At 39.0% G+C, this 25,456-nt stretch overlaps 2 protein-coding genes across 2 annotated transcripts in view; one reads left to right on the top strand and one right to left on the bottom strand.

The window, feature by feature from the left end:
• Positions 1-25,456, bottom strand: part of CEP85L (centrosomal protein 85 like) — a 164,644-nt gene that overhangs the window by 48,303 nt on the left and 90,885 nt on the right. The gene's annotated exons all lie outside the window — the stretch shown is intronic.
• On the top strand, positions 25,192-25,350 carry PLN (phospholamban). Its single transcript, XM_065400381.1, has one exon. It carries the CDS (start codon positions 25,192-25,194, stop codon positions 25,348-25,350), a length of 159 nt encoding a protein of 52 aa, XP_065256453.1.

Consider the following 25,456-nt stretch of genomic DNA (forward strand, 5'->3'; position numbering starts at 1 on the left):
CAAACAGCACCACATCAATGCGCACTAGGGAACTTTTAGTTCATACCAGCAGGGCCTATATGGGTCAGTTAATGTGCAACATGCAAATCATATCCCTCTAGTGTATGTTCCATGTATACAAACCCTAAGGTGTGATAAAATCTGTTAAAGCCTCTGCAAATCCAGCACACTCTGGGTCAGAGTTTGTCCTAAATTATAACCATGCAACCCTACTGATTTCACTAGTATCTAATGGAGCTCTGCAGAGCTGCTGTTAAGTCTAGTCTTCTTCACTTAATAAAGTTAAGAAGTGTTAAAGAAGAAAAGTAAATAATCAAAAAGATCAGAAAACAGCAACAGGAAATAATGGGATTCATCTTGGAAAAATGCAATCTAATACAACTTGGGAAATGCATATACTTGATGTGAGGATGTAACCTGGAAAGCAGTTACGAGAGATATTGTGGGTTAAAAATGGACACTAAAAATTAGACACGTTTGCAATATAACATAGCTGCAAAAAAAGGTTAATGCAGTTTTGGGCTCCATAGACAAAAATCATCAGATTATGGAGGAGAGAGAGAGAGAGAGAGAGAGAGAGAGAGAGAGAGAGAGAAGAAGATAGCCACTTTATATATAGCTCTGGTGTGAACCCATGTGGAATACTATGTTCAGTTCTGGGCACCACATAACCAGAAAGATATTGATGTACTGAAAGGAGTTTGGAGAAGAGCAACAAAAAAGATCTGGGACCTGAAGGGACTGATTTATGAGGAAGGATTAAGAGACCACATGCATAGTTTGGAGAGATTTAATAATCTGTAATTGTTTCCATTGAAAGAGGGAAATTATTTAATTGGTGCATGCACCATGCACAACTGAGAGTCATAGAATCATAGAATCACAGAATATCAGGGTTGGAAGGGACCTCAGGAGGTCATCTAGTCCAACCCCCTGCTCAAAGCAGGACCAATTCCCAACTAAATCATCCCAGCCAGGGCTTTGTCAAGCCGGGCCTTAAAAACCTCCAAGGAAGGAGACTCCACCACCTCCCTAGGTAACGCATTCCAGTGCTTCACCACCCTCCTAGTGAAATAGTGTTTCCTGATATCCAACCTAGACCTCCCCCACTGCAACTTGAGACCATTGCTCCTTGTTCTGTCATCTGCCACCATTGAGAACAGCCGAGTTCCATCCTCTTTGTAACCCCCCTTCAGGTAGTTGAAGGCTGCTATCAAATCCCCCCTCATTCTTCTCTTCTGGAGACTAAACAATCCCAGTTCCCTCAGCCTCTTCTCATAAGTCATGCGCTCCAGACCCCTAATCATTTTTGTTGCCCTCCGCTGGACTCTTTCCAATTTTTCCACATCCTTCTTGTAGCGTGGGGCCCAAAACTGGACATAGTATTCCAGATGAGGCCTCACCAATGTCGAATAAAGGGGAACGATCACGTCCCTCGATCTGCTGGCAGAGTCGTGTGATGAAATTACAGAAGTGAAAATGTAGGCTAACAACAGGAAAAACCTAATGACAGTGAGACACAATAGGCAGTGCAAAAGTTTCCCAAAGGAAGTGGTGGAAACCAAATCACTTAATATTTTTTTTAAGCTACACTGGACTAAAAACACTAGAGAAAATAGAGAATAAGCCTGTACTGGCAGAGAGATGATGAGGATGACTTAATAGGTCTTTTTCTACCTAATGTCTACGATTGGGATTGCACAGGTGTAGCTGACGGCAGAATTCACCCCACTGTGTCTACCGAAGTGTCTATTTAAGGAGCAAGCACACGTACTGTAAAACATACCCACTAATAATTACAAAAGGCTCCACATGAATGTGCACACAAGGGATTTCTGCAGAACAAAAGGCTAGAATGACAGTTGCATTAATTGGTATCCCACTTCACAGAAGTCAAAATTAGCACTGGCAATTTTGAGTCTAAAGTTGGCAAAAAACAATACAACACAAGTTTCCTTTCCCAGTTAAGTGTTATTGTTTTGAGCATTAATCTCGTATGACTGTACATAACAGATTCTACAGTGATATAGTTTAGAAAGAAAGTAGCACATAAAATATTGTTTCAAGTATTCTTCCTCCCTCTCGTCCTCTCTTTGTAGTTGTTGTTTAGATTTAGTAGTGATAAATAGTTGTTTTGCTTTGTAAGGCTGGTCAAATTTTCCTCTACTCTATTAAGTGGACCTATATTCTTGAATTCCATTGTATAACTGTTTAACATTATTCAATAAAAATATTTATTTAAAAAAAATGCTACTTAGGACAGCTTGTGACCAACAATGCTATTATTGCTGTTTTTGAAAGCAACTCAATAACTGATAGAATAAGGCTTTCAATAGGAAAAAAATGAAAAGGTAACAATGTACACAACACTACACTGCATTGTAAAAGCAACATTTCTTCCAAAACATTCAGTGACATTTTCTTAGTACTAGTGTTTTACCTAGCCATGAACTGGAATGGTATATTAAGCATAAGACATGATTACACACTGATTTATTTCAGAATATAAAGGTGAAAGAAAAGAACTAGGAGAGAGAAAATATAAAAATATATTGTACGAAGTAACAGGACAGAAACATACAAACTATTTTGTTTTCATTAAGGTGAAATTAACTTTCACTTGCTTAGTCATACTTTATTTTCAGAATGTTAACAGTGGAAGAAGAGGAGACATAAAATAATTAGAGGCTTAACAGACATGTTCACCAGTAGGACTTTGAACTTTTTAAATTTTTAGATACATGAGCCAAATGAGGGGGAATACAGAGGGAAATATCAACTTATCAATCAAGTCAACTGTAAGGGACTTAGGATCTCTAAATGTTAGTTTCATTGCACTAAATGCACCAATTAAAGAGTGCAAGAAAAAGCAAATGCCAGTTTTGAGCTCTAAGTCAGTGTAATGGGTTGTTGTCGCCATGTACACCTTGTACATGGTAGGTTGCTACTAGCAGTCCTGGCTTCTGTACCAGATATGGACTGGCTACAGAGCTTCCAAGAGAGAGAGAGAGAGAGAGAGAGAGATTGACCAGATGTGTACCCTATAAGACCCTTTAATGCACTGCCAGGAATAGCTATTGTGAGCTTAAGGGAGGTATGGGACACATAGCTTCATCTAATGGTTGATCTGTATAATACAGTTTAGCAATCCATTACAGTTGCAATGTATGCAATCTTAGGATCTGACACTGCTAGCACCTATTACTGGACATAGTGCTCACTATCACGAATAGCTCCATGACTATGTGAGGCCAATGGACCAACTTATGTTATGCGAGTCCCAGGGAGGGATCCTGAGACCCTACATCCAGTAGCAGCAGGGCTGAGCCCCACCTGCATGCATTTGTATGTGGCAAATGACACTGCGGTAGGCTCCTCTGAATCTACAAGTGGCTAGAGCCAACGGGCTGCGGACCAGGGAGCTAGGCCCAGCCCCACAGAACAGAAGCGCTGCACAGTGGGAGTGAGGGGCAGATTCAGACCCCCTCCCCAATATTTTCACTGCCACTCATGTCTTAATGTGCTCTTCACTGAGGCATAAAAGGTACCATGTATGGAGGTCACTATTAGCGACAGACACCCCACACGATAAGCAGTACCTCAAGCCTAGCGAGTGCTGTTTACTATTAAAACAAACTTGAAAGTAGAAAACAAGAATTAAAAAACACTTAACAGGTGTGAACTGCTAACTAACTGTTGACAAATTAGCTTTCTCCTGAATTAGCTACCTACACAGAAGAAAACCCATGAGGTAAACCTCACAGTGGGCTCTGATACAGGCAATGGGCAGTGAGAAGGAACTCAGCGGGTCAGGGAGGCACCGACCTTATATAGCCTCAGGAGGAGCCATAAGGAGGTGCACGATACAAATGTCTCCTCGACAAGTACTGCTGCAAAAAGCTCTCCCGCTTTGGCATTCTGGAATAGATGTGTGCAACCATGTGAAGAACTGCTCAGGAGGGAAATACAGCTAGTTGTTGAATTAGGCAATCCCCCAACACACTGAGTAAATCTACCCAGTAAAGAGGACCTGTGCAAGGCCCTATGAGCTATCTGAACTCTTAGCACAGCTTTACTGGGTGCATAGGGAGCCCCTGAACTGAAATGAGTTTTCTCTATAACAGCATCTTGCTCAGAAGTGTCTGGATAAGTAGGGGTCAGCTCTTGACTGTAGGAAGCAGTGAACACTGAACTGCAAATGGACCTAAACTTTCATTGCACAAAAGCTATCCCTTTGGTTAGTTTCTACTAGAAAACAGACTGAAGGGCCTCTTTGGCATTTTTGGTTTAGAATTGGCTGCTGGAAGTTTTGGCTTATGTGTTTGATTGTTTTGACCAAGGTTTCAGAAAAACCTATCATACCACTCATTTGCAAATAATTATCTTGGCATATTGATCCCATATTCCTTAACAGGCCAGATGAGTGATAGCTGAATATTTCTGATGTCCCAGAAACATTTAAAATAAACATGTTTGCATAAAAATGATATCCAGAGACCACTCAAAGTATTTTTGATTTTTCAAAATATTCTCATTATTGAGTTTTTGTACCATGACAATGTAACACTGACAGACCCTGGTTGTCGGCAGGTGGGATCGAACCCTAGGACCTCTGCATGAGCCGCTACTGCATGAGCTAAAAGCCACATGGCTCTTAACCAAGGCTGTAGCAGACTCATCAATCTCTAGCTGGGCTAGGTGCCACTAGAAGGGGACAGAATGCAACACTAAACTAGACACTATACAAAGCTTATGAAGACGGTCTCTGCTGCCCCATGCAGCTTATGATCTACGTAATTCTTATTTTGCTCAGAATCTATCCACCCACTAATCTACATAAGTGTGTGTTTACGCTGCACACATCACTATGGTAGTGAGTTCAGTATGAACACCTAGATAAAGAAATAAAAGGTATCACTTGGAGCTATGGATACCCACGTGGGTAGTGAGAACATTAGTTTTCCTCTCATGGGATGTTCTATTGTAAGAATGGCACCAGTGGTGATCTTACCAACAACAAAATCTCTAAAAAAAAAAAAAACTAACCAAGAAGTGAAAAGAATATTAACTCTGAAAATACAGTTTTGCAAGGTAGGTAACAGATACACACTGTCACGGGTAACTCTTTCATAGCACAAGAATGTTGCCTCATTTGTGGCATAGCGTCAGGCACTCAGTTATGCTCCACAACTTTCTCATCTATGCCACTTCTGAGCCAGCACACTCTTACATAGTGAAAGAGGTATTCCCAAAGCTGTGGACTTGATTATATGCCTCCTTCTGCATATCTACCTACTAACAATAAAACCATGACACACAAAAGCAACAGACATGTCATTCCTTTAAAGTCTGCGCCAACACCAATATTATTTTGTTCAGAAACCCCTTCCATTTATATTCTGGCAAATGTTATGAGCACAAAACACTTCTAGGTGCCACTTAATAGGACGTGAAGACCAACAGTGCCTGGAATTTTCCATAGATAACAAGTGGGTCTTTCCTAAGTATAGAAGCACATGTTTAATTAAGTGATTATATTATCTTCCCATTACATTTAAATTCAAACATTTTTTTTATTGAAACACTCTGGAGACAAAAGGGGCTTTACTCGGTGAACGGCTGTGATTTTTTTTCTTTATTCTCTGAAGCTGTGTGTGATACAAGTTGCTAAAATGATTTCTTCAATCCACTCTTCTAAGCTAGAAAGCAGCATAACCATAAAAAATGTAAATATAGTTATTCAATGTGAAAAGCAAGCACTAACGTTAAGACCAAAAAATCATGCACTCAAAAAAGGTCAGGAAAGAGTTATGGCTGATTCATCATAAGTTGTTTTTAATATTATAGTAGCACACAGAGACCCCAATAAGTGATCAGGGCCCCTATTGTTTTAGGCATTGTACATACAAAATATAAAGACAATCCCTGCCCCAAAGATTTTCCAGTCTATACATATGATAGAAACAATAGATGGCTAAAACAAGTGAATGAGAGGGAGCAGAAGATAAACAATGAAACCATTATGACTAGCATAATAAATAACAGTCTCAGAAAACCAACTGCCAAAAATTTCCAGTACCTGTAAATTCGTTTATTAGGGGCCATCTCCTAAACACAGCCATCTTTAAACAAGATCTAACAGAACTATATCCAGTTAGGGGATAAGTATGTGCTGTCAATATCTCCATATCCCTAATTTATCTAGTGCATGTAATAATTAGTCACTAGTTATCTCTACAGTTGACCCTGCTGCCAGTGGTGGGCAGAGGGTATTACCATATAGGGGAACAATCTGGGCCTCAGACTACCAGCCAAACAGTTTAGTATCCTGGGAACATCATTAAACTGCAAGTTCCGTGGGGCAGGGACTGTATTTCATTTCTGTACGGTGCCATGTACAGCCTACAGCACTACACAAATAGCCATTATTCAAGAATTTCCCCTAGAAATTAGGCCAGAATTTCTAGACTCTATTTTATACCCACCTTGGGCCTGATTTTTCTGAGATGCTGAGCATCCACCTCTCCCAGTAACTTCAGCTGGAGTTTTGGGTGCTCAGCACTTCTAAAAAATAAAAATAAAAAAAATCAAAGCTAAGACATAACAAAATCAGAGGACACTTGAAAATTCTGGTCTGAATCTTTCACAGGCTCATAATGAACTAAAAATTGCAACCAACCTGGCCTCTGACAGAAAAATCCATACAATTATGACTCTGACAAGTGTGGAATAGAGTCAAGTAGATTGTGTGTGGAATACGTGAAAGTTTCTAATTGTTTGGCTTCACTTCAGATAGCGAACCTCTTCCACTTGACATTATGAGTGGTACTTGAGACACTTGTCTCTAACAAAACTAGCAGTTCGATATATGGGTCCATCGGAGGGCAATCCTGTCTGTCTGTGAAAGTGTTTTTCTTCCTTGCAAGAGACGTCAGAGGCAGGAAGTCTAGCTGGATAATACCAAAATTCAGGCCTTGAAGGCTTCTTAAGGCAAGGAGAAAGATTAGAATAATTTCCACTTTCTAATGCATGATAATACCTACTACCCATTATATAGTGCTCTTCACCTGTGGATCTCAAAGAACTTTAGACAAGAGCTAGGCATATTATCCCCATTTTACAGATCAGGAAACTAAGGCACAAAAAAGTAAAGCGACTTGCCCAAAGTCACACAGCAGACTTGTAGCAGAGATGGGAATGGAACTCAGATCTCTTGAGTCCCAGTCCAGTGTCCTACCCACTGGAATACACGTCCTCCTGATCACTATCTGGACCAATATACTTATTTATGTAATGTTATTTGTTGGAAAGGAAGCAATATTTGGCACAGACGGGCCAGTTCCCCAAGTGTGAACCCTTCTGTATGGCTTTGGCAGTCAAGTAAGGATGGCTTAAGATCAATAAATGAATTAAACCTTTTTTTAAAGAGACACTACAGAGGCTATAAAGGGTTTTTGTTTTTTAAATACATTTATTTTATACAAATTATAATATGCACATACTTGAAACCTCAGGATGCTTGGAGGATGTTTTATATCAGGGAACGACATGCTAGTTAGGAAAATTATTGCAGCCAGCAGGCAAAATATTTTTAACACAGTCCTTTGTGATACCTGTCTTACTTTGCTACATCCTCCCCACTAAGAAAGGTGAGAAGATCTCTCAGGCTAGGTCTACACTGCAGCGGGGGTCCGACCTAAGATACGCAACTTCAGCTACGTGAATACCGTAGCTGAAGTTGCGTATTTTAGGTCGGCTTACCTAGCGGTGAGGACGCGGGAAAGTCGACCGCTGCCGCCGCCTCTGCTGCCGCCTCCTGCCGAGGTGGATTTCCGGAGTCGACGGCAGAGCGATCAGGGATCGATTTTACCGCGTCTTCACTAGACGCGGTAAGTCGATCCCCGATAGACCGATTGCTACCCGCCGGATCGGCGGGTAGTGAAGACAAAGCCTAAGCAAGTTCACTAAATTCTTCAAGTGTGGAGAGGAACAGCTGGGAGCCAGGTTGTTTTATATGGAAATTTGGAGATCCAAATAATCTGCCTCTTTAGTATTTCTATTGACTGATAAACCATGAAGGGATACCACACATATTCCCCAATGACAGAGCTGAGCACAAGCACAGATATCAGCTGTGAAGGAAGTATGCTTAACTGTTCACTTTGCAACTTTTAGTAGTCTGGATCTGAATGCAACATAGCTCTATAAGCATGCCTGGTTTGAAACCCATCATCAGTCTCCTGAATTTAGGATTTTTTTAAAAATGAGACTGCCACATACTGAAACACATGCACAAACATACTAATGTACTTAATATACTACTCCTAGGAGAATTCTGTGCCAAAAAAGAAAAATTCTGCATACAGTATTTTAAAAAATTCTGCATATTTTCTTTGTCAATAAATAAATGTGGAGGCTCCAGCACAGCAGTGGGGAGCAAAGGCCACTAGCTGCACGGAGGTGGGCAATCACCCTGCAGCCCTCCCGCCCCAGGACACAGACTCGGCAGTACGACTGCACCCGATCCTGACACTGTGCAAGGGTCAGGCCTGCCCCAGAAACACGGGGCCCTTCCCCTCCACACCAGAAGCACCAAGATAGCAAGCTGCGCAAGAGGGACAGAGTCTTGCACGCATGCCCAGCCCCGGCCCCGAATCCAGGTGTGAGGCAGGCAGGCTCAGCCCGACAAGATCCAAGCGTGGAGGGGCTTAGAGTGAGGGGATCCAGGCGTGGGGTGAGAGGGTTCTGTGTGGGGCAATCTGCAGTCAGGAAGCTCAGTTGGGGGTCTGGGTGCAGGGGGGTCTGGATGCACAAGGGCTCACTGGGGGTTACAGGTTCACGGGGAATGGGATTCTGCAGGGGGGTCCAGGTGAAGGTGGTTGGGGCTCAGCAGAGGTGTGTTAGTTAGGGGGCTCAGTGGTGGGATCTGGGTGCTGGGAGTGGGGCTCAATGGAGCATGGGGTCTGGATGCAGCTGGTTGGAGCTCAGTGGGTTGGAGATCTGGGGCGCTCATTGGGGTGGTCCAGGTGCAGGGGGGGGATGGGGCTTGTCGGGGTGTGGGTTGGAGTGTGGAGACCTCAGTGGGAGATAGTCTGGGTGCAAGTGTGGGGGTCCAGATTCAGAGCGGTGGGGCCTGGGTGCAGGAGGGCTCCGTGAAAAATAAAACTCCCCTTCATTTCAATCAAACAGTCCAAGGATTCACTAGACTCTAAAGAGCATACTTTCATAGTTCACTGAAGCAGTATACATGTAATAAAATATACAGTACTATCAGGTTTCCATTGGAATCTGTTCTTATTGCTTAGAGATGGATCCAAACTAGAGTCCCAGATTAAAGTTCACAGTTTGACACTTTCTATAATGGTGTGATCCAAATACTCCTAAGTTTTGAACACTCTGGCTCAGAGGCAGATTTCAACCCCTCAAACTCACAAGTATTCGGGGCGGTGGGGGAAGCTGGGCTTTTTCCCACCCTGAGGTGTTACCAGAGAACTTCACAGGAAGCAGCTATACTTCATATAAAGTCTTTAGTATTTTTTCTTGCCCATGTATATGTGAAATGAATGACAAGAAGTCAACACTTTTATTATTAAACTGGAGAAATTCTGTATAAAAAGTGAAATTGTAAAAACTAACCAAATATTTTATTTATAACTATTTGGGAAACAAAAAGACAAATGGCTAATGGCTGGTAATCCACCAAGAGCTTTTCACTCATCTTTGTATCACCATCCCATACAAAAGCAAGATGAAGATAGTGGGGGAGGAAGACAGAGGGGAGTAAATGACAATTTCTTAAACTTGGAAAGTGTTAAAATTTCCTATTTCAATATTTCACATATGCACCTGGTAGAGCAGGGATGACTAAACAAGTGGCCTGCAAGCCAAATACAGTCATTTCCTTCTGAGGAGTAAATCCATGGACCTCTTTATGCCACCTCCATCTTAATCTGAATGAAGTGCCCCAGATGGAGCATTGCATGAGGGCACCCATGCCCTCCATGAGTACTACTGCGTATTAGGATGAAACTTGCTACTACAGTGTTCTCTGTTATACGACTCTCATGCTCCTGAGTATTGCTAATGTGTTCCTCAATTGGGCAAAGTTTGAGCACTCCCCTGTTAAAGACAATCTACTACTGAAGATACGTAGCAGCTGAAGTCCAAAACACAATCTCTAGCCTCCATTCTATAATTGCTGTTAAAGTGGAGATAATCCAGTGCCACCACACTTGGCAATTGAAACATGGTCTTCAAGTCTTTTATCTCTCCTTCATATGCCTTTGTCCCTGTGTTCATCCATCACTCATACCATGTCAAACAACACAACTAATCTCTGTGTTTCCTGGAACAGTTTATCTGAAAGACACTCAACACAGTTTCTTTGTTACAAGAATCTCAGCACATCACTTCATGCAAATAAACTAAGCTAATCAACTGAGAGAATTAAAACTTCAAATTACAATGCATTTGAAGATTTTGCAATTATTAAAAAAAACAAGCACCATCTTAACCAAAAGCACTGAAGCTGAAGTAATTATCTTTTTTCCTTGAATGTTCTCTGCTGTATCATGTTGCTTTCTGGCAGCGAGACAGGCGTAACGGTTCTCTTAATTTACTAGTTAAATAAACCGACTATTACTTGAATATTCAAAAAAAAGTGTTGATACCAAAGGAGCCAGATGTTTTACAGAATATAGATTTTTGTGGTGCTAACATTTATTGTAAAAATAAGGTATTACATGGGTACAATTTATGCCAAATATGTACTGTCTAAGGAAAATAAATTGTATATTTTGGAGGTCAGGGGAACCACTATGAATACATACCACAAGACCCAGCCAAAAATCTTTTTTGATCCTCTTCCCCTATCCTACCAATAGGCCAAAGTATCAAAGAACATAACAGGTGCCATTATACTTGTTAACACTGTAATCTACTGCACTTGTTAAAAGTTCATGCCCATAAGACTGAAGGAAATGCAAATATTAAAGCTGACCTTTTCTGAAACAGTCTTCTGTTAGTAACAAACCTGACAATCAATACTGTTGGAGCCTTTAGCATTCCAAGAGAAAAAAAGTCCCAGAGAGATATGTGATGCTGCAGCTCAGATGATGAGAGACTTTTCTATTCAGTTATGTTCCATACGATTTTAAACCCATATGCTTATGTATACTTAAGAAAACAGGTACAAAACCAAAGACTTATCATTTTACCTTGCTACTATCGATGACCGAATAAAATTTAAAAATAAAAATAAAGCCAGCACTTTAATGACAGTCCAATTTTAGGAAATCATTAAGAACATTCACCCTTTTTAACCAGAGGACAATAAATGTGGTGCAAAGATGACAGGCCTTGATCTGCAGGGCACAGGTGTGAGGAAGGAAGGCCTCCTCCACAACACTCCACACAATGCCCTGTAAGCCAATCTATGAAGCAGGAAAGGTGGCTCTCTTAGAGAGGACTCTCCGTGACTCTTCCATCTCCTTTAACTTGGATACAGCATGTTGTAACAATAGCCTGACAGCAGCACGAGGTAGGGGAAAAACAAAGAGAAAGATATATATATATAATTTTTACCCTATCTATCTCCTGGAGTGATGTGGTGAAGGGCAATGGAAGAAAATTCAGAATACTGCTTATCATCTTCAAAGCAAATGACTAATTAAATTACCCCGCAAGCTATGGAGTGCAACCTATCTATTTATATAGTTTTTGTGATTAAAAACAAACAAAACACTAAAATCAGACTGCATAGGATTATATGTTAACATCATGACTTTGATCTTATTTGTTATTCCTGAAGCGTGAACTCTGGTTATGTTGCTAGAGAATATGCTTCACTAACACGTTAAGTTAAACGAAACCAACCCCACTTCTCTGCAGCTCTCCCACCCCACCTCACCCCAGTTAAAAACAGTAGAATCTGACATGAGACCCACTGAAGTCAGGACTGTATTCTTAAACCTCACCACCAAAATCAAGCAAGAAAAATTCAGAGATAGGAAACTGTCTTAAAGTGCAATTCTGTTGTTAAAACAACTAAGTAAAATGACACCTGCTTACCACATCTGCTTTTGGGCCAGATCTTTAGCTGGTATAAATCTGTATATTGACATTGGCTTTAATGGGACTATGCTAATTTACAGCAGCTGAAGAACAACTAGCCCTTTCTATGCTTTTAGAATCATATCTGCCAAGTTCAGTAACAAAAAAGTTTTCACCACTTTTTACTTCTGTTAGTCCTGTAGTGCAAACACATGCAAAGAACACCATACATCAACATAAGTGTTTCCTAAATTACAATCAGTGACACCTGTGCAAACACACAAACAACAACAGTGAGGTTATCACCAAGAACAGCATTTGGCTTGTCGATCGTGACAACACACAAAAACAAAGGAACTCAGGCTCAGTTCTCAAGATGAGTTTGCAGCACTGGCAGTTAGGAAAAACACAAAAAATATCTTTTCTATTATTTTTAAATTGAACATATTATACTGAAATCCTAGAGAGAGATGGACTCTCGATTATGTCATTTTTACAGAGGCAGAGTAAAGATGCATTTTAATTTACCCAATATTATTAGAGAAAAGTGGCACAACAGTGTGAGAAGGCCTCAGCATTGGTGTTCAGTTTTAGTGCTGAATTTCTTTGGTTACTTTAAAACCACAAAACCAGATTATGCTTGTGTTATATATAGTTCGTTTCTATCCATCACCATAGATCATAGAAAACAAACACTAACATCTCAGAGTTTTTACCAAGATAGTACAGGTGACGGACATCTACATCTGGAATTTTAAAAACAAAAACACACAAAAGACAAAATAACCTCAATGAAATTTTTATTATTAGTTAAATAAGGAGCTGCTACACCAAGTGTAAAATGCTTGTGCTCTTTGGATATTATCCCAAAAAGCAACCAGATCTCTAAATACAAGAACACAAACATGCTCTGGTGGTGGATTTCTAATCCTACTGGAGATAGTCCAGATCATCTCCATTTAAGGTCATGCAAGCAGCAGCTGCACATTTTTGTTCCCAAGAAGAAAATGAAGCACGCCAAAGCCTCCAACATGTATTCCTTTTTTAAACCTTTTCTTTTCTAATATCCCAAATTAGTTCATTTGTAGCTGAGCAACTTGTAATATATACACAGAAGAGTTAATCAGAAAAATGCAGTATGCATTTAAGTACAATTGGTGGATTTACTGCGCTAGTATGTCAACAGGAAGCATGTTAGATATTTTAAAAAGACTACACAGATAACTGAGCCCCCTCTTCCAGGTTTCATATGTCAGAAAAGGAGATTTCAGACTAAAGTTTAACAAAGTTCTATAGCAACAACTTGTCAAATCTAAGACCAATTTGTCTACAATCAGTATCATCGACACAAGATTCACAGTGGATATACTCATAGCATTCACTTAGTCTGAATCTGTACTTCTTACTCAGATATTTTAAATGGTTCTGGAGTAGAGAGTCCTAAAATGGTTTTAGAAATACACAGAAGAGATTCATTAAATTCCTTTGAAGGCACTGTTTAATTGTTTGTACTATTCTCTCATTTATTTCCTGGTCATAAATTAAACACAATAAAAAAAGTATCAGATTTTAATAAATTAGATGAAACTACTGGATTGAAGGCAATTTTTTCCTTCCCAACATGTCACAATACTATATATGAAAAAAAAAATCCTTATGAAGTGTACACAGACACACTCCTAAAGTGGCAGTAACAGACCAATGCATCAAAATCAAAGACAAGTTAAAAGTCTGGGAATGAATAAATGCAAAACACTGCTTTTACTATGCCCATCTGTACAAGGGATGGACATAAATTACAGTTAATGGTATTCTGGGTGTTGTAGTTAAACACTAATGATTTTAACAGGGGACATTTCACTTTAAAGTGAGAAGTGAAGCAGCTGACTAAGTTAAAGAAAGTACTTTTGCTAAAAGTGGTTCATTTTATCTCAAGTAAGAGAACAGCACCATAATGTACCCATCAATGGTAAATGAACTTTTTGCAGGACTACATCCTGTGATAAATATAGGATGCTTTCTTTATAAAGGGCAAATACATTTCTCCTGAGATGTCAGAGATCCATAATACTAACATTGTCACAACAAGTGAATTATAAGGCCTTATGCACAAGTAAAGAATCACCACCATTCACTGAGGAGACATTCAATTAACTTTCAATTGAAACATGTAACCTTAAATTTTCTGTTCCTGATACTAAAGGGCAATAGAAAACTGCCAGATTTACTGTATTAGAATAAAAGCTTTAAGCTCTGGTTATGTTAAAGTTATTGTAACAGTTTCACAGGCCCTGCCTTCACTTAACTAAGGGTAAAGTCTAAGAGAAGCTCATCATAACAGTGCAAAAAAAGTATTTTAATGCAAGCACTATATTTTTAAAAAATGCTGCAAGACAGAATCCTTCTCTCAGCACATTATTGTGTGTCTGGTTTGTGTTCTCTGTCTATTTAACCTGCATGGTTTATAGAGCAGGGAGCAGATCTTCCTCTGTTTACTATAGTGCCAAATACAATATCAGTGCTTTCTTATAAAAAATGATCATATCTGACCACAATATATTGAGGTAAAGGGCAAGAGAAGTAAGTATTTTAAGCATATGCGGAGATTTAAAAGCCTCTCCGTTTATCTGGGGGAAAATCCTGTCCCACATCTAGTCTGTGGGTATGGAGATCCTGAAATGAAGCACAAACTGCATCAGTTCCTCTGTGGTGGGGAAGGAAATTTTGGAGAACACAACAGGGATACTCATACTGTGACGTAAAGAGGATAGTGATCAGGTGTATAACACCACTAAAAGCTATACACACCACATACCTTAGTAAACCCCTTTTAACAAATGAAAATGGTTCAAAGCTTGTGAAGATGCTCAAGATCCAGAAAGGGGGGGGGGGGGAGATAATTTATATGAAAGCAAAATATTCAAAGGGGGATTTTTATTATGGGAAAATATTTGTCATTGTTGTAGCAAATTCACCATTTTGAAGAATTGTCTAGAGTTTTCTTAATTAATCACAATTTTATATGTTACTAAAAATACTACATATTTTCATGCAGCCTCATCTCCATGTTTCCAAACACTGGATCATATCACTGCTCAAGTTCTTCAGTTCATGGCCATGCAGACTGCTTTCCTCCTGTCCACTTTCTTAAAGAATGTGGCAAAAAACAACAACAACAAAAAACCCATTTCCCCAGTGCTAACATTACTGCTATAATGAGTTTAGATGAGCAACTGCCCTGTATTAGAAGGCAGTGTTGTAGCCAATCACAACTTCTGAATTCCTGCATGACATCATGAGCCCTGCCTCAAACTTTTGTTATTTTTTCCTCCACCTTCAATTGTTCCTACAAACTTGGTGACAGACTCAGACAAGTTGCCAGAGAAGTCCAGACAAAGTTTCCCACAGCTCAGAACACATTATCTTATAACTCACTAATAATCATCAGCAGAGGTAAGGGATCTCTTCTTATTACAATTATATTTTAGTTTTCCAAACTAAACCGCTCTATGCAAAATGAGCAGCCTGTATTATAAATGCTTATTTAAAATAAAACCCAACCCTTACAGCTGCTTTTTTTTTTTTTTTTTTTTTTTTTTTTTAAGTGGAGAGATTTTAGGCATTACTGTTCCAAGCCAAAAAATAGTGCAATGGAAAAAATAAGGACGGTAGTTTTGTTTTTAAAAATCATCAGCTTCTTCTTTTTAATATGAAGCTATGTTTTCCTTGGGGAATGGATTAAGCAAACATCACCACACCACCAGAAGTCTTAATGATTTCTCCCACGCCTCGACTCAGGTTTTTGTTAGCAGTTGTTGCTTTTGTTTTAAAACAAACCAAATTTTTCTGTTCTCATCAAAACTTAACTTTTAATTCAAGAGTTTACATTACTGTTTTTTGGTTTTGAGGTTTCTACTTTTAGTTTAGTTGCCCACTAGCAACCCAAATTAAGGAAAGTTCACCTTCCTAGTCTTAAATCAGAAAAACTGATTCACTTATAGCACATTTTTAGAAGAGACATTTTTTTAAATTAACATATGATAGATATATATATATAGAGAGAGAGAGAGAGACCCCTATTTTGATTATAAAGAAGGGTTAAAATGCTGATCCTTAATAATTTTGCAGTATTCAAATTTTAATGTAAAATACTATGTTTCAGTTCTGAAATCTTTTTAAGGCTTCATTTTTTTTTTTTTTCTGATGGCCAATATAACCTGAACTTAAAACCTTTTTTATGATATCTTAACTTCTGAATCCATTAGTTTCATTGAAATACAATGGCACAAAAGATTCTTAATAACTAGCAGGAAAATACAACTAAGAGTCTCAATATCAAAAGTAATTTTTATAAATAAGGTATCCTTCTCATCCATCATTCATAAAAGTGTTCGGGCACCGTACAAAACAAGAACAAAACAAAACAAAACCCACATGAAAAAGTTTTAGCTGTTTAAAATCTGACCCTTTATAAAGAACATATAGAGCATAAATACATTTTATTAATTAAAGAAAGGAAATGAGTAAAATAAAGGATATGTCTGGTAAACAGGAACATTTCTTTTTCACTTCTTACGTTTGTTTTTGTATTTTCATGTTAATTTATTTTGTTGAGAAATCCAAGGATCCATGCATGACTGCATGAGTCTAGGAATCTGATAAGAATTTTCCTAAATAAGAGGGAGAAATCTTTTTTTTTTTTTAAGAAGTCAGGAGATTACAAAACACAAAAATAGACTCAGTACATTCTAAACCTATATCTGTTCTCAGAGTAGCACTGTATTTCTATCGATATATACCTATATATGTATGTTTACATTAAGATAAGATCCATGAATACCAGAGTTCTACTGTATATTTTGTATTTAAAAGTATATTCTCCCAACACTCTTGGGAGTGACTGCATGCAATTCCATTAACATTACTGAGAGTTGTGTGCAATGTATTCATCAAGAATTTACCAAGATATTTGTTGTATTTGGACACATCATCCATGTGCAAAACAGGGAACTGTTTGAACTCTATTCCTGAAACACTTTGATGTTCATATGGTGAACTTCGCAGCATATAACTAGTTGAAGACTATGTAATTCTGTTATAGGAGTTGTTTCCAGAAGGAAGCAGTAGTACTTCTCATTTTGCCTGCAAGAGGCATTTGTCTCGGGACATTTAGGTAACAATATTTTATTTTCCTTTTAAATGTTTTTCTTTAAAACCAAATATTTTGTCTTTTCATACAAAGATAGGGATTTGCTCACAAAGTACAGTAATTATATTTAAGAAACCAACAAGAAATTTGAGTTATTATACTGTGTATATAATACACACACACAAACAGAACTATAGCACTTAGACTCTTTATAAAAATAGATCCATGGCTATATCAGGTGAGATTCTTGTCTGATGTAAATGAATATAGCTCCACTGGCTTCAATGGAGTTATGCTGATTTACATGAGGTTAGAATGTGGCTCATCATCTATACATAATCTCAATAGCTTGCACGGGTAATAACCCATTTTGTAGCTGTCCAAGAATGCTGAGTAACAACAAAAGCATTGGTGATATAAATGAAAAAAATGTTTTTAAACAGATGTAAAATATTACATTCGACTTACAGTTAACAGCAACGATCTGCCTTTTTGGTTTAATTGTCTGATTCCTTATTAATATTTAGAGACAGTTTTGTAAATACTGTACTGCAGAAGGGAAAATTAATGAGTGTTTCATAGATGTCTAGAGACAAGTTATATCCTATGTAGTACATCATTGGTCTAAAATTCATTACTTTAGATGCTTTAGAACAGAAGAACGGCCCTACTGGGTCAGACCAAAGGTCCATCTAGCCCAGTATCCTGTCTTCCGACAGTGGCCATTGCCAGGTGTCCCAGAGGGAATGAACAGAACAGGTAATCATCATCAAGTGATCCATCCTCTGTCGCTCATTCCCAGCTTCTGGCAAACAGAGGCTAGGGACACCATCCCTGTCCATCCTAGCTAATAGCCACTGATGGACCTATCCTCCATGAACTTATCTACTTCTTTTTGAACCCTGTTATGGTCTTGGCCCTCACAACATCCTCAGGCAAGGAGTTCCAATGGAACTTTATTTCTTTTGCTGCAGGAAAGCTTTAGAACTTCCTCAATGTAGTATTACCGGTAAACATGAAGCTCATTAAGATGGGCCCATAATTACAGAGGGCAAAAATGTGCTTATTCCTGTACTTTTTAGAACATAAGCAAGTGACAAATGCGCCAAACACATCCACATAGGAATAATCAAAACACCTTTGTTTTGTTTGTTTTTAATGGCATTTGATCAAACAATAAATGTATGCCAGTTGAGGACCGAGCTTTGGAAAGCAGAGTCAGGGATATATGTATGCTTTTGGGGATTTGTCCACACATCAAATCACTTTTTACCCACTTGAACTCACCCCCTGCTCCATCCCAACACCATTCTTTTTAAGAAGATTATGAACAAAAAAATTGTTTCTCATTGCTTTATCTTTGCCTCAATTCTATTTTCACTTACTTGCTTTCTATTTCTGTTATCTATTATTAGTACTACAGTAGCAATTAGAACCCCAACTGAGATTGGAGACCCATTGTACTAGATGCTGTACACGCACACATTAAGAGAGCAAGCTCCATTCCCAAAGATCTTATAGTCTAAACAGACAAGTCAAACAAACAAATTGGAAAAAGAAAGTCGTATTATTCCCCGGTTTTTAAGATTGGGAATTGATACATAGAGAGATTGAGTGACTTGCCCAAGATCACACAGGAAGTCTATGGCAGAGCTAGGAATTTAACTCAGATTTGAGTTAACCACAAAACCATTCTAATGACTCAATATATATAGCAAGATCATTACTAATGTTATTAGATCATGATCGGTATTACCATACAAGACATGCTGGGTGACTTTCAGAAACAAGAATCTAAGCCATGTATGCACAACTAGAACTGTTGCAGTCACTGAGTGAGTAATTAGGCGCATATTATATATCTATATCTGTTAGGTATTTATAGGACCCAATCAGTGTAATATTTAGACACTCTAGCCTATGCTGGCCCTCAGCAACCTATAATTTAGGAAGAGGCTCTATCTCATTGATTTTGCTGACGTTCTTGTTCCAGAGGTAAAATAGCTATCAATCAGAATTAGGGAGCGGGGGGGGGGGGGAATTCCCTGTGCCCCTGAAAATGGCCAACGAAATAGCTGAACTTAGCCTGTTTAATGACATCTTAACCACTGAATCCATTAGTCTGATTTAAATGCCATTGCACAAAAGATTCTTAATACCAGGCAGGAAAATTCAGTTAAGATCCTCAAATATCATCATCAGAAGACATAGATATATATATAGATAGATAGATAGATAGATAGATATAGATATAGATATAGATAGATAGATATAAAAACACACACACACACACACACACACACACTTTAAGTATCCCCCTCATCCATCATTAAATCAAAGTGTATGGACAACGTTCAACAAAAAGCAACCCCAAGCAATTTTAAAATTTGGTCCTTGCTATTTCTGTCAAAATGGACTCCCTCTACCTTTCATGAACTGTTTTCTGTACTCCAGCTTCAGTTCATCTCTTCTCGTTTCTTTACACCCTTGTTTGCCCTTGTTTCTCTTTCCCTCTCTGTTCATGTTTGGCCCCTTCATCCCTTTGATCTCCCGCTCCATTTCTCCTCTCCTGTCCCCATACTCTATTTCTGTGTTCCATTTCCCCCTACCATGACATCTATTTTTGTCTAGTCTCCATCCTTCACACAGTTCTATCCATTCTCTTCCCCCAATTCAGCTTCCCTTGTTTGATGTTCAGGTTGCTCCCATCACACACTCGTGGTGTGGGAACAACTTATTGTACCCACAGTGCTAGTCCTTTCCTACAGTGGGCTGCTTTGATCAGAACTCTTCTCTAGCTTAAACACTTGAATCAGAGAATAAGAAAGAATCCCAACCAGAGGCTCTACAATACAGTGGTACAGGAAAGCTCCTATGCTGTGGGTGGATATACAGACATCCAGCTAGTGACCAAAGAACCAGTGGACCATTGGCAGAGCATTGTTCCACTTCAGAAAATTGCTAGATGCCATTATGAGCCTCTCTAGCACCACACCACCTATGATCTAGTCCTGTTTTTTTTATGAACACTTGTTTTATTGAACTAACTGGAGCATAAACAGTAGACAGAGGCCCTCTAGTGGCCTAATGAGTTAATGTTCCCTCTTCTTCCTAGACTGAAAAAAGGAGACTTCAGAGGACATAGAAGGTTCTCAAAATTAAATGAATCAATACAGTCACTGGCTCAAAAAGGAGGTTACATATGCTGGGATTAGACATATTTTTAAGGAATTATAAATAGAGCAAAATCCTCCTGTCAGGGAGGGAAATCAACAGGAAAATCCTCTGCATTGCCTACAGATTTCTGTGCATGAGCAGAGTAGCAAATTGTACTCTCCAGCTTCCTCTTGGATCTGCATGTGGCACATCTAACTGTGATCAGGGGCTCCAGATCTACACTCCCACAGCTAATGTTCAGTGTTTAATCCTAGATACTTGACTAGCTCTCTTTTGCTTTTGGTATGAGGTTCCGAGTTCCCACTGTCAAATACAAACCGTGACCTTTTAGTTCTTCCTCACCTGAATGTATAGAGAGCATCTCATCTCAACTAGGATTAATGGGATTTCATGTAGGAAGACCAGAGGAACAACAATTAATCCAAAAGTATGTTGTATGCTGGATTATTTTAGATAATAGCTTCCAAAAATATACATAAGCCACAGATCACATAACTCACTAGCATTTTTGCTCTGTGGTACTGACGGTTACTAAATTGTTCACTTTCAAAAGGAAGCAAGGATTACTGCTTTTTGTACCATGCTACCAAAATGAAATTACTGTGAAATACTTCATTACCTACTGTTCATTTCCTGTGCCTGTCTTACTATTCCATGCCACAAGTTAGTTTGGTTACATGGGAAGATAATAAATCATGCATGTCAAATCCCTTTTATTTCACTGATCTAACTACCACATTTAGTAAACATATGACAGGAAATGGGTAAGCCGTGTCTAAAATCACGGTTTCTAATGGAGTCAAATTTATCCTGTGTGACCCAAGTGAAGTGAATATACTTATACCTGGAATGAATTTGGCCTACAGGTTTCAACTTTGTTCACTACGATTTTGAACTTTGTTCACATACCTCCTCTCAGTATGAAGGGTACCAAGAAACGGATAAAAATAACCACACATAATCACTACAATAATTACTTGTCAGCTAGGAGCCCAACAGTTACTGATCTGTTGAACCACTGTAAGACAACAACTGTAAAGTAACCTTAACATACGGACATGTAGGATCAGCAATTTGGCCTTTTACCTAAACAATGAAGTGTGCACAATGTCTTCCAGAAGAATGAACACACCCATTCAATGATGGAGCCAAAGATTTGTTTCTTGGGCAACGCAGGACAGTACTGCATCTGAACACAATAGTACTTGGCACATAAGATCTCAAATATAATTTGCCTTCCTGTTGAAACTCCCACTTTTGGCTTCTGAGATACATTTTTGTGTGTGTGCACGCGTGCAAGGTTTCATCATGGTGTTGACCTAAAATATTAGCACCAGTGATCTAAACTTGGGCATTTCTATGCTGTTATGATATACAGCAAGAATAGGCCTTCATTTTAATTAAATGATTCTTCATGATATAATATTGGACTGTACCTTTTGACCTTGTTTGTTATCCACACACAGCTGTGTTACTGAGTCTATTTCTCTTTATGCACACCCAAGGAAGATTAACAAGCAAGATATGCATTTGCTAGCTGAAACCAAGCACCTTATAGCGAAACACATATTGAAGTGTAGACATATAGATCTACATGTAAATCAGAAAACCTCTCCCAAACAGAGACATATTAGGTAGGGAGAAGACAAGAGCACTCAAAATTGCTTCTGAAACCCTGCTGGTGCTTCTTTAAGAACTTCACATAGGTCCTCTAGCACATCAACACTAATTACTGAATTCTGAACTCCCTACATCTTGTTTTTCCAGAGCATTAAAAATATGAATCCTTTAAACACAAAAGGTACATATTTTCATTTATGCCACTATCTCACTTTAAGGATCCTTTACACAGCCAGAGTGTTATATGAGAATCAAGCCCAATGACTATTTAACTAACATTTCCTCTCTCCTTCCAAAGGTTAAAAAAAAAAAAAAAAAAAAAACCATTAACATTTTTTAATATGACTTACTAAATGATGGGCCTTCTCTGAATTGTGGTCGCCATTAAATAATGGCACAGCAGGTGTTGATGAAGTAATTCCCAGCAAATATGGTTGTCTGAAGTGTCAACCTTATGCACTGCTTGAACAAACTTGTGTTTGTGTCCGTATAAACACATTAGTGCTTGAACTAGCATACCTCCTCTGGAACAGAATAAACATTTTAGTGTATCTCAGCCCCTATTAGGCTAGGCGAATGGATAAACTTTCAGTCAAGTCAACTGAGAATTCTTGCACGTCTGTCTTGCTTTTACTGCACTTACACAAGAGAGACACAGACCAGACAAATAACTGAATAGAATATGCCGGGCAAGCACTTTAAGTGTTTATGCTATACCTGCTTTCATCTATCTAGAGTCAAACTAAGCTGAAAAATTAAAGTGGCAACTAAAAATAAGCTCCTGATGTCATATACTGTACTAAAATTGTAGAATCTAATTTTAGGAAAAGATGTCTCCACATTCAACCAACCAAAGCTATTAATATATCTATGTGCAATCTGATTTTTAAGTCAGTTTTTGAAATGCTATAGCAGTCTTTGATGCTGAAAACAGATCCTGGTCACAGCATACAATAGTAGTGGATATGAACTAACAGCCCCTTATCCTCCTCTCCTGTGGACAGATTTTTGAGAAGAGGAAAAAAGATAGGTTGAAAGTTTTCATGAAGTTCACTGTATGATATTTCTTATGAATCCTTTTAGCCAGATTGGCAAGCAAATTTATGGATCTGGAGTCTGGATGTGTAATGGAAGCCTCCTTATACTGCTCTCCATCCACCCCCTTTTACAGTCAGGATGGTTCACACAGCAGTTATGATGCCATTTGTGGGATGGCCACTGCTAAGGATTGGTCTCCCCCCACTCTATATGGATGCAATGGCAGGAGTCTATATATCTTAAAATATAGCTGTTATCAATAAACTTATTTGGGTCATGAGCAGAGAAAGTATATCTGTCATATAGAGAGACAAGGCAGGTGAGGTAATATCTTTTATTGGACCAACTTCGGTTGGTGAGAGAGACAAGCTTTCAAGCTACACAGAGCCCTTCTTATACTCCCAGCATCACAGCAAAATGCAAGGTGGAACCGATTGTTTAGCAAAGAGGTTCTCAAACTGGGGGTTGGGACCCCTCAGGGGGTTGTGAGGCTATTATGTGCGGGGTCGTGAGCTGTCAGCTTCCACCCAAACCTCACTTTGCCTCCAGCATTTATAATGGTGTTAAATATATTAAAAAGTGTTTTTAATTTATAAGGGGGGGGTCGCACTCAGAAGCTTGCTATGTGAAAGGGGTCACCAGTACAAAAGTTTGAGAATCACTGGTTTAGCATAAGTAGTTAGCAGCCTTGAATGGTCCCTTACAATATCTGGTAACTGCTTATGCTAAACACTATGTCCCACCTTGCATTTTATTGTGACCTTGGGAGGACCTTTCCCAGAGCTGAAGAAGAGCTGTGTGCGGCTTCAAATCTTGTCTCTCTCACCAACAGAAGTTGGTCCAATAAAAGCGATTACCTCACCCACCTTGTCTCTGTAATATCCTTGGACCGACACGGCTACAGCTACACTGCATACATAAAGATATATGTAATATAAACATCGAGGGGCAAATTCTCCCCTAGGAGAAAAATTTATGGTGAATAAATGTATTTATCCAAGGGCAGCTTGAGGTTACCATCATGATCTTCAATTATTTGTATTCTTGTTGGGCCTAGCAGCCCCAGCCATGGATCAAGCCCTCATTGTTCTAGGTTCGGAACAGACACATAACAAAAGGACAGCCCCTTGCCCGGAAGAGCTTACAGCATGTTTTGGGGGCTTATTTTTTTAAAACTCAATATAACTTGCATTCCTGAAAGTACTGCATACCTATCTTCTCTTTATTTCTTATAAAAAGCACTTCAAGCAACACTGTATCTATCGCTAACCAATTAAAAAGTTATATTTTCCCATGCATTTATTGCAGCACCACCCCTCTGCCTTTGGGCATGACATTTTTAGTGCACGTTAGTACTTTCAGAGAAGAAAAGTCTCGCGTCTCAGACTGCCCGTCCTTCAAGATCATTTTACTAGAAATTTCCCATATCAATGATACGTATTAGACGCTGCCACAGCATTTGCTTACACATGAAATTCTTTCTACTTGGAAAGGAAATGCATTAGCAAGACTAGTTTTTCCACTCCCCCTCAAAAATGAGGCACTGAGAAGTTAAATGATTTGTCCAAGGTCACATAAGTAGTCAGTGACACAGCCAGAAAAAGATCAGAATTTCCTGACTCTATGTCCTGTGGGTTTTATCCACAAGACCATCCTGCCTCCTAATTGTCCAGAACCAACTCCAACTGAAGACAGGGGGAGTCTTTCCATAGACTCTGAAGGAAATCAGATTAGGCCCTACTGGACTAATTCTGAGAAGTGCTGAACATCCACAAGTCCCATTTCATAAAGGGCCTCCACCTCAGTTTTGCAGGCACTCAATAACTCACTCATAAGGTTGCATGTGCAATTCCACTGTCTTATCTGTCTTGAAAATCATTTTTTTTAAGTGAAAATAATGTGTAGCACACTGTGGAAAGTAACTTCACTTTTTCTTTCAGGCACTATTATAACATGAATACAATCTGCACATGCACTGATCAAAACACTTTACTTTTGTGTTTCTAACTCTTCACTTTCCTGCTTTCCCAGCTCCACACAGATTCTCTAAACCAAAAACTGAAGATAATAACCACTTTGCACTGTTCCTGACAACTTCTGTTTTTTACCTGCACTTCTTCTAAAACCTGACTTGTGCTCTCTGCTTTCCTGTTGCCATGGAGAAGGTCCAGCACATAACCCGCTCTGCCATGAGGAGAGCCTCAACTATTGAGGTGAACCCACAAACACGCCAAAAGCTCCAGGAGCTCTTTATAAATTTTTGTCTTATTTTAATATGCCTCTTGCTTATCTGTATCCTTGTGATGCTTCTCTGAAGTTCCACAGAATCTTTGCTTCCCATTGCACTATCCTATAAGAAAGCCACACCAAAAGGGGAAAAAAAAGAACTAAACAAGAAACTCCCAAGGCAAGAATACCCAT

The sequence above is a fragment of the Emys orbicularis genome, chromosome 3, assembly GCF_028017835.1.
Source record: "Emys orbicularis isolate rEmyOrb1 chromosome 3, rEmyOrb1.hap1, whole genome shotgun sequence".
Classification (NCBI taxonomy): Eukaryota; Metazoa; Chordata; order Testudines; family Emydidae; genus Emys; species Emys orbicularis.